At 52.4% G+C, this 10,490-nt stretch overlaps 1 protein-coding gene across 2 annotated transcripts; it reads left to right on the top strand.

Annotated features, from left to right (window-relative positions):
• The first annotated feature begins 4,170 nt into the window (after positions 1-4,170).
• Positions 4,171-8,325, top strand: SMIM45 (small integral membrane protein 45). Of its 2 annotated transcripts, none has more exons than XM_072742115.1 (2): positions 4,171-4,576; positions 6,954-8,325. In XM_072742115.1, exon 2 carries the CDS (start codon positions 7,070-7,072, stop codon positions 7,274-7,276), a length of 207 nt encoding a protein of 68 aa, XP_072598216.1. In that variant the 5' UTR covers positions 4,171-4,576; positions 6,954-7,069; the 3' UTR covers positions 7,277-8,325. The 2 variants fall into 2 exon arrangements, with proteins under 2 accessions (XP_072598216.1, XP_072598217.1); XM_072742116.1 differs by having other exon boundaries at positions 4,187-4,576; positions 7,057-8,325.
• The last annotated feature ends 2,165 nt before the right edge of the window (positions 8,326-10,490 follow it).

Below are 10,490 nucleotides of genomic sequence, written 5' to 3'. Positions count from 1 at the left end.
GCCCTAATAAAAAGTTATTTTTAAAAACCCCATTATCTTGGGGCACCTGGGTGGCTCAGTCAGATAATATCACCTGGGTGATATTTTTCAGTGGTTGAGCATCTGCTCCCTCTGCCTGTGTCTGTGCCTCTCTCTGTGTGTCTCTCATGAATACATAAAATCTTAAAAAAAATTATCTTTTAAAAAATAGCAAGTTGTCCATACTCCTTGTCTTTCTTTTTCTGCTCTATTTTCTCAATGGCACTAATCTCCACTTCACATATAGTCAAGAACTGTACAGAGTCTGAGATTGTACCATATTTACAAACTAATAAACTGTTTATTATTGTTTAGTAATAGTGTGTTGCTGTTTCATGGATGAAACTCCTGGGTAAGAGGCAAAAGATTTTGTCTAATTTGTTTACTGTTACTCATGGTAAAAACAGTAGCAGAGGCTCCATGTCTGTTTGCATCAATGCCCCATGTCCCCCAAGCCCTGCAAAGGACCCACCATGGAGCCCTATACACCTCAAGGATGGCAATATAGAAGAGGAACACAGGGATTAGAGATTCACTGCTTTTATAGCAAGTGGTAGGCATGTTTGTTCTTTGCTGGGGGTGGGGGGAGACGTCACCTTCTCCCTCAAGGTTGCTTGCTGCAAACGCAACCCTGAGAGATAGTCTGGGCAAAGAGCTTTAAAGGCCTTGCTTTCTTGGCATTCACAGCAAGAACCCGCAGGGATGTGCAGAGCCCATGCCCAGTTGCTTCTCTCAATAGTTATAAAATTACTTACTCATTGTCTCTCCAGCTACAGCGTAAGACACAGGAGAGTAGAAACTTTGTCATTTTGTATGTCCAACACTTTATTTTTTTAAATATTTTATTTATTTGAGAGAGAGAAGGAATGAGCAGGAGTGAGGGGCAGAGGGAAATGAAGAAGTAAACTCCCCACTGAGCAGGGAACCAGACATGGGGCTCAGTCCCAGGTCTCTGGGATCATGATCTGAGCAGAAAGCAGACACTCAGCCAACTAAGCCACCTACGTGCTCCTGTCTAGCACTTTAAAAAGTGCCTGGCCTGTGGTAGTTGCTTGGTAATTATTTGTTGAATGAATGGATTGATTTATATCCATTGATTAATTCTAAGCAGCGATTCTTTCATCATCTCCTAGGGCAGACCCTACCCCCCACCTCGAGAATACAGATGAATCAGACATTATGTATCAACGCTGGGGTTGGGGAGCCAGGTCCTGATCACACAGAGACATACTCCCTGTCTTACCTAAATCCTTCTCACTGCAGACTAGACTATATCTTGCTTAGAAAGAGCTGGAAGTGACTTTGTGGAGTTCCTGCCCCAGCACAGATGGACTTTGATTCTTCTGGCGTGGGATGTGGAGGGGACTCCCCAAAGCCTGATGGTGATGAGTACTCTGAACATAAGGTAAGCCAAGCTGGGGGATAGAGAGGGACAGGAAGAAGCTATGTTAGGTGAGGGGAGGCCTCTGTCAGCAGGTGATGCTTGAACAGAGGCCTGAATTCAGCGGGAGAGGAGCCAGTTAAGTATATTGAAGAGGATTCGGGCAGAAGGAGCAGCAAATGCCAAGAGCCTAAGGGGGGAGCATCCCTGGCACTTCTGAGGAACAGCAAGGAGGCCAGTGGCTGAAGCAGATGGAGTGAAGAGAAAGTGGGGAGAAAGGAGGCTACAGAGATGACCGAGACCCTTGGAGTGGCCTGGAGAGGCTCAGGCCCTGTCAGCACTTTCTGAGACCTTCAATTAACACATGCTGAGTGCCTGCCTTGGGCCAGGCCTGGTGCTGAGCACTGGTGACCCAGGCACCAGAGGTGTCATCCTGGCTTCAACGGCAGATGGCCAGATGACAAGAACCAATGCAGCACATTTGGTGAGAGCCACCCCAGGAAGCAGCAGGAGCCCAGAAGCATGAAGGGTCCCTGGGGAGCCATCGCTACACTTGGCTGGGGATGTGACTATTGGCTGAGATGTTAAAATGAGTTGGTGCTTGTCACATGAGCAGTGGAATAGAAAAGAGCTGTGTGTAGGATACTGTGATACTCATGACCTGAGCTGAAGGCAAGACACTTAACTGAGCCACCCAGGTGCCCCTGAGATAGTGTTTTTCAAACTGGCTTCTATAGAGCCCTGGGGAGATGCGTCGGGGATGTACTATAGGGATAAGGGGAAGCTGTGTAGGTAGGGTCCAGAAACTGCACCCCATTATTTAACAGAAGCAGCTCAGGCTTTATCTCTACTTTATATTGAACTTTCCATATGTTTGTGTATGAATAAAGAATTATATGGCTAAAAGTATCTAAAGCTGTTAATACATTTTTACAGCTTTATCAAAGTATGATTGATACATGAGAAGCTACACATATTTTTTAATATTTTAAAATTTTATTTTTTAAATTTAATTTTAAAGATTTTATTTGTTTATTTAAGAGACAAGGAGGGAGAGAGCATGAGCAGATGGAAGGGGCAGAGGGAGAGGGAGAAGTGGACTCCCCCCACTGAGCAGGGAGCCTGACGCAGCTTGATCCCAGGACCCTGAACTGAAAGCAGACGCTTAACCAACTGAACCACCCAGGCACCCCAAGGTGCACATATTTAAAATATACAGTTTGATAAATTTGAGCTATGTGTCCACCTAGGAAGCCACCACACAATCAATGTAATGCACATGTCCATTATCCCCCGAAAGTTTCTTTGCATTCCTTTGTCATCCCTCCCCCAACTCCTCTCTGTCCTCCCACTCCAGACTGTTGAGGAGCACTGTGGAAGCTTTGCTCACAATAGTCTCATACTGGACTGGAAACAAGCCAAATGTCCTTCAGGGGTCAACACATAAACTGGTTGTGGTGTACTGATCCGTGTAGCCACATCAGTGAGTAGCAAAAACACTGTGCTGAGAAACAGAAGCCAGACACAAAAGAGTCCGTATTGTTTGAGTCCATTTGCATCAAATAAAATAGAGGAAACCCTAACTTATGGTGATAGAAATCAGTGGGTACCTTTGGGAAGTATGTATTGACTGGCAGGAGGCAGGAGGGAATAGTCTGGGGAGATGGAAATCTAGACACTGATCACAGCTGTATACACAGATCACTTAAGATCTGTATTTTACTATATGTACTTGGCCTCATTACAAATCCCTCTCTGAACTCAAATTCACTCCCCATACTGCATATATGCTGGAGAGGACCCACCACCCTTGCAGGGGTCCAGATGGTCCCAGAGCAGGCAGGGTATCTGTGGCATGGGGAACCCAGGGTCCTGAAGGCATCTCTCCCCACGGCCTCTCCCATCTGCCTGTCCTCAGGTTTCTGGGAATGGACTCCCTGGGGAAGTGGTTCCTTGAAGCCTCTTTCCCGCCCCATAGGCCTCCAGGGCTGCTCTGTCCTCCTGAGACAACAATCACTGATATTTACAGAATGCACACTAGGTGCCTGACACTTTGCTGACTCTGTCCATAGCACAGGAGGCTTGGGAGGTGGACCCCTTACCCCACCTTTACTCCCCGGCTTTGTCACTGAGAAGCTGGGTGACCTAGAGGAAGGAGAAGGTAAGTGGTGTCACTTCTCTGAGCTGTAGCTGCCTTGTCCCAGATCAGCTCTCAACACCAATCCAGCTGGAGGATGGAATGAAGTGGTGTGTGGGGCCATGCCTGGGATGTAGGTATTCTCAGTCCCTGGGAGTCACAACCATCAGAGGCCGTGTCCCAGCCAAGGGGACTGTGGGGCTGGTGAAGCAGAGTCTGGAGAGGCAGCCCCTGTGGGAGCCTGAAGGTCAGGCTAGGGCTCTGACTCTGGCATTGTTACTTTCTTGCTGCGTGACCTTGGATGATGGATAAATGGATTAATATAAATAAAGCGCTGAGCGCAGGGTCTACATCAGACTGATGTGTCCAGAGTCTCAGTCTCAGTCTTGGTTCTTTCCTTTACAACATACAACTCGTTGGTTCTACTAGTTGCTACTTCTCTGTCCCCACCTGCCTGTTGGGGACCCTCATCTCTCCCTACCCACAAACAGCAAGCCTCCAAACCCATTTATCTCAGCTGCGGTCCCCTCATCTCCAGGCTCAGCAGCCAGGGGACCCAGAAGCCTGCTGGGTGGTTCCCATCCTCCCCGAATTCTCCCAACCCTGTCCGGACTGTCATTTCTGTACCACGTGCACAGTGCGAGGGATCCAGAAGAGGAGGCTGGTTGCCAGGGCAACGGAGGATAAAGCCCTTGCTCTGCCAGTGTGCTGATTGGCTGCTACACGTCCCGCCTCCTGCCATCCTGAGGGTGGGGGGTAGGGGGAAGGGTCTCGGATGGGCAGGGAGAGGTGCCAGTGTGCCTTGCCAGCCCAGGACTGCCCCGTCCTGGCCCAGTCAGAGCCCCGGGGCCCAAGAAGCTCAGTCTCCCACGGGGGGCACTGGCCTCGCCCTTTCTCTGCCTCCAACACCCAGGGCGGTTGCAGATGGCAGTGTCTCTGGAGACAGCAGCTGTGTCTGAGTCTGCAGGCCGACGCTGAGCTGCTCAGGCTGAGGTGGTGTGCTCAGCACGGAGCCCCCAGAACAGGCATCTGCACGTGAGGTGGGTCTGCGGGCATGCGGCGGGGAGGGGGCACCGAGTGCTGCCAGTGGCTTGGGAGGCAGGCAGCGGGGCTCTCCAACCCTCACACTGTCCTGGATGTGACTGGCTAGAACGGGGCTGAAAAATTCCTGGTGACCCCCTCTCCCAACTTGTCACCGTGCATGGGGAACCCTGAAGCCCAGAGAGGGTGAGGTGTGGCTCAAGGTCACATCGGAAGCCAGTGAGTGATCTGTTGTTTCAGGGAGGCTAGTCCCCTGAGAATCCAGGAGGAGGTCTAGGGGGTCCTCAGTCTGCATGAAATGCCTAGGGTTTTGTTCACAAGGCTGGAGAGGTTGGGAGAATCTAAGTTGTGCTCCCTAGACCCACACCACGGCAGGCCAAGTGGCTTCAGCTCTGCCCAAGATGCTCATTCTCATGTTTATGCTGCAAGGGCCCTGGAGTCCTGCCTGTGGCCAGGGGTGGGGCATGAATCATTTGGCATCAGATTAATTTGGAGCAGCCTTTCTGCCTGAGGTCCTCTTTTCCTGACTTCCCCTCAACCCAGCAGCACCAAACGATTCTGAACTCTCTTTGGCTGTCCAGAAAGGCAGATAGTTAGGAGTACACTTCGTTTTACTTCTCCATGAGTAGGGCACCTTGAGACATTGTCTGTGCTTCAGAACAGCCAATGGGAACCCTGGGTGGGCGGCAGGCACCGGATGGATGCGGGACCAGGAAGCAGCATCTCTCTCTCCTCCTGGGGTCATGGCCCACCTTGGAGACCACCTGGATATAGTGGGACAAGAGGACCTGGAGTTTAGAGACAGAAGTTGAGAAGCAAGAGCTTCTATTTAGCTTGCCCTAGAGGTTGTTCTGTCCATCACTTCTTCCCTCCCCAGAAGCCAACATGGGCCTCTGCTCATTTCATTCTGCTCAGGAGTCTTTACCCACCTCGGAGGACTCAACCCCCAGGACACCTCTAGGGGGTTGGGGTCCAGCTCTTAGTTACCTTCAGATTGGGTAACCCAGGGCAAGTTAGCAGACCTATCCGGGTCTCAGTAAAATGCAGACAGTGACACCTACCCCATAGGCCTCATGCAAGGTTTGTGAGCACATTCGAACAGTGCTTTCCCTGTCTTGCTGGCAGAGGTGCAGTTCCTCACCCTACCCCCTTCTTCCCCCTCAGGAAAGGTTTAAGGGGGAGTTAAATGGGTCTTGCTTTATCCCATTCCTAGAAGGGATAGTCTGCGATCTGGCTTTGAAGTGTGAGTAGGAGTCTGCCCCACAGTCCAAAAGACGCTCCAGGGAAAATGAAAGTGTATGAAAGACACGCAGGTGCATGCAGGTGACTGACAAGCAGTCCTGGAGGATGGCACGGAGGCTGAGAGATGAGGCTGGGAGGTTGGCAGAGTGCAGCTGTGGGGACCTTTGGGCCATTCTAACGGGTCTGGGTATATGTAACATTTGTGAAGCACCTTATACCTGCTACCTACCTGCTATTTTCCTGCCTCTGGTTGGCAGAGGAAATAACAGTAGGTGAAGTAAAGTGAGGCTGACTCTGGACCATGCAGCATGGTGCTAAATGCTCGCCAGGCCGTATATTGTCAAATATTCACAGTGACCTTAAGAAATGGATCCTGGAAAAAAAAAATGGATCCTGTTTCTATCCCCATTTTACAGATAAGGAAACTGAGGCTCAGAGAGTCAGAACTATGTAGCAGGTGTTATGGGCCGGGCATTAATTCTGAGTATTTTACCTAAAATCAACCCATTTAATGGTCACAACAGCTGTGCGGTCTAGGCACTACCTTCATTCCCACTTTACAGCTATGGAAACCCAAGGCCCAAGGTTTTTGGGCTGGTGCTTGTGTCCACAGGCTTATAATTACGAACTTGGGCGTGGGCCTGAATTCGGGGAGCCTGTGCCCACCCTGTTGACACCAATCTGATCCCCTGGGGATGGGTGTTTGTTCAGCACACTTTCACCAGGCCACACCCAGCCAGGATGTGCGGGCGGCTGGGGACCCAGTCATCTGTGAGGGTCTGGCTAGGGGCAGCATCCGCAACTGCGCAGTCCAGCCCCAGGGGTTGGCTCAGAGGAGGCACAGACCCAGCTGTCCTTTACTGAGTGCTCTGAGTCCCCCCTAGGCTCGGTTAGTGTCCTCTTCCACAGAGGCCAAGGATGCTGAGACCCAGAGAGCTTAGGGAACTTGGCTGGAGGGCACCTGTGCCCCAGAGGGGCTGAGCCAGGTGCGGCCCTCAGCCATAAGCTGCCTTTTTAAAGGGTGAGTAGGGGCCAGGTGGGCGCCTGTGATGGGGGCAGCTCTGCTCCTGGTGGGGGCGGGGGCGGGCTGCCCGGTCATGCCCGCCGCCCTCCTGGGCGCTTCTCGTCTCTAAGGTGGTGCTGACGTCCTGGCCCCAGGCAGCCTGCGCGTCTCCCCCGGGCCGGCGGGCGGGACGAGGGGCAGCTCCGCCAGCGCTCGCCGCCCTTGTCTCGGCAGCTGAGCCGCCGCGATGCCGCACTTCCTGGACTGGTTCGTGCCGGTGTACCTGGTCATCTCCGTGCTCATCCTCGTGGGCTTCGGCGCCTGCATCTACTACTTCGAGCCTGGCCTGCAAGAGGCGCACAAGTGGCGCATGCAGCGCCCCCTGGTGGACCGTGACCTCCGCAAGACCTTGATGGTCCGCGACAACTTGGCCTTCGGAGGGCCCGAGGTCTGAGCTGAGCGGCGCTGGTGGCCGGTCCCCACCCCCACCCCACCTCCGGGCGGGGACCCGGCGCCCTCCCCCTCCTCCACCACCCCCTCGCCCAACTGGAGACCCTGGGCCAGAGAGAGGACAACCCCTGGTCCTCCAGGCCATCCCTCTGGAGCCTGGATCCTCCTAGCAGAGGCTTCTGGGTGCTCAGGGTGGACCCTGGGTGCACCCAGTGAGATGGGGCACCTGGGTACCTTAAGGTGTCGCTGCCACTGGCCCAGGGCTTGCTTTCCACGTCGAGCCAGTTCACTCCACGCCTGCCCTCTAGGTTTATTCCCCATTGACCCCCAGTGCCTTTGTGCTGCCCAGCACTCTTGCCCCTCACCTGGCGTCAGGCACCGCTGTCCCTGCCTGTCCTAGCCTCTGGATTCCACCCCCCCACTGAATCCCTGGTGATGCTCAGTGGCCCACTCCACCCAAGGCACCCACCCTGCAGCTTCACAGGGCCCACTTCAAAGCTGACCCAAGGAAAGGGCCCTATTTGGAGGGGTGTCTGCTTGGTCCACCCCAGGCCCCTCCCCTGGACTCAGGCTTGGCACTGGTGAGAGTGTGAGATGGGGAGGCAGAGGGGGTAAGGCCATAGAGAAAGGAGGTGTGTGTGTGTGTGTGTGTGTGTGTGTGTGAGAGAGAGAGAGAGAGAGACAGAGACAGAGACAGAGAGACAGAGAGAGACAGAGTATCTTGGGGGCAGTGGAGAGGCATGTGGGGAAGGGGAGATGCAGGTCTGTCCGTGTGAGAGGGAGAGTGGGAGGTGGTGGGGATAGTGTGAGCTTGCGAGTAGCATGGAGGGGGGTGCCAGCAACAGTTCCCACCTCCCTCCCTCTGCCAGACTTCTCTATCTCTCCTTCCCCAAGGGCCTTGCCCCCCCCTGCCCTTCAGATCCTATACCCCCTGCCCAGCACCACCCTAGCCCCAAAGAGAGCCCTCCTCCTGTGTGATTGGCAGCTGTCTCACTCTCCTTGTCTGTAGCTTCCCTCTTAGTTTCTTGCAATAATAAAGACTTCATGACTATTTCTGCAAGACTGTCTCCTTTCCCGGAGGGAGGATCATGTCTGTCATCTCACTGGATCTTCATAAAAAAAAAAAAAAAAAAAAAAAAGCCAAAACATGGAAATGCAATATTCCTTTTTTTTTTTTTTTTCAAAGATTTTATTTATTGGGATCCCTGGGTGGTGCAGCGGTTTAGCGCCTGCCTTTGGCCCAGGGCGCGATCCTGGAGACCCGGGATCGAATCCCATGTCGGGCTCCCGGTGCATGGAGCCTGCTCTTCTCTCTGCCTATGTCTCTGCCTCTCTCTCTCTCTCTCTCTCTCTCTCTCTCTCTGTGACTATCATAAATAAAAATTAAAAAAAAGATTTTATTTATTTATTCATGAGAGATACAAAGAGAGAGAAGCAGAGACACAGGCAGAGGTAGAAGCAGGCTCCATGCAGGGAGCCTGATGTGGGACTCGATCCCGGGACTCCAGGATCATGCCCTGGGCTGAAGGTGGCGCTAAACCGCTGAGCCACCCGGGCTGCCCCTTGCCCCATTTTTTAAAGATTGATTGATTGATTCATGAGAGACACAGAGAAAGAGGCAGAGACACAGGCAGAGGGAGAAGCAGGGTCCCTGCAAGGAGCCCGATGCAGGACTCGATCCCAGGACCCTGGGATCACGCCCTGAGCTGAAGGCAGATGCTCAATTGCTAAGCCACCCAGGCGTCCCTCTCACCCCATTTTTAATTCTTGCTTCTGTGCACCCACTTCATGAGCCACCCCGGACCCGCTGATTATGGAAAATGTAGCAGCCACTTGCTGACCACTGCTCCAGCCACTGGGAAGTTAGTGACTGGTCCCTCTCTCTGGCCTCAAGCACCAGTATCCTATGGGAGGGATTCACTAGCTTATCCTAGGGCAGGTACCTATTTTAAACCAATCATCCAAGGGTAGGGCAATGTCCTGTGTATGGTCCAGCTTGGGGGCAGTGTGCCTCTGGACCAGCATCATCTGGGCTGGGGTCATCTCAGAACAAGGCAGCTCTATGGGGATGTTGGCAATGGGGCAGAATCCAGAAGAGATTATGTGAACCACCCTCCTACGGCTCAGTCCAAACACACCAAAAAGGCCCTGTTGGAGGTGGATTGGGCTGGACTGGCTGAGCCTGCGAGGGCCTCAGGCTAGATCTGGCCTGCAGCCTAGCTTGGTTTGTCCAACACAGCCGTTTGAACAATATGCAAATTAATTGGCAACATTTATAAGTCAGGAGATTTCACACGAAAAATCTCTTTTTCTCACCCCTCTTTAAAAATAAAACCTCAGGCCACGCTGGATTGGAAGTGTGAGTGTGTTCAAGGTTATTAACCCCTAACCTCAGCAGGATGGATGTTGGGCATGGCCCTACCTGAGGCTTGGGCAGTGGCCAGTCTTCCTCACAGGAGAGCTGCTTCTGCACAAGGGCAGCAGCAGGGCTTCCCCATCCCCCTGCCCCTGGGGGCCTGCTGAGGAGGAGCCTGGGCTCAGAGAGGGAGAACCAGTCTCACAAGCGTTCTGCTCTTAAACGTTCCCAGTTTCTAGGGCCTTCTTTCTTTCTTTCTTTCTTTCTTTCTTTCTTTCTTTCTTTCTTTCTTTCTTCTTTCTGATTTTATTTATTTATTTATTTATTTGGGAGAGAGCGAGCGTGAGCAGGGGGAATGGCAGAAGGAGAGGGAGAGGCCCTGACGTGAGGCTTGATCCAGGACCCTGGGATCATGACCTGAGCTGAAGACAGAGGCTTAACCGATGGAGCCACCCAGGTGCCCCGCAGTTCCCAGGGCTTCTTACATAAATGTTTAGTTACACCTGCTCTTCCCATAAATAAGGAAGAGTTTCAGGAAGGTTTCAGTTAAAGAAGCCACATACATGGGGGGTGAGAGGAAATGTTCTGACTCTGACTCCCATGGTGATACCATTACTTGTCTCTGAGCTTCCTGGTGGCCAGAGGGAAAGAGGAAACATGAAGAGATCATTTTACTCTTGTTATGTGATAGAAGGGAGAGAGATCGACTCTTCATGAAAGACAAATTTCTGGCTCTAGGTACTAGGAAAAAATGCCTCCAACGGGATGTTAACACAACAGACTGCATCCTGAGGATTTTTTTTTTTTTTTTGACAAGGGGGAGGGGATAGACTCAGCAGGGCCCACAGAAACAGGCCAGTGC

This window comes from Vulpes vulpes, chromosome 16, assembly GCF_048418805.1.
Source record: "Vulpes vulpes isolate BD-2025 chromosome 16, VulVul3, whole genome shotgun sequence".
In the NCBI taxonomy this organism is placed as follows: domain Eukaryota; kingdom Metazoa; phylum Chordata; class Mammalia; order Carnivora; family Canidae; genus Vulpes; species Vulpes vulpes.
Note: the sequence above shows the minus strand (reverse complement) of the source record. Positions and strands in the feature narration are given on the sequence as shown.

Excerpts from the sequence above, each read along its gene's own strand:
- SMIM45 (XM_072742115.1), top strand. The coding sequence starts at position 7,070 with ATGCCGCACTTCCTGGACTGGTTCGTGCCGGTGTACCTGGTCATCTCC.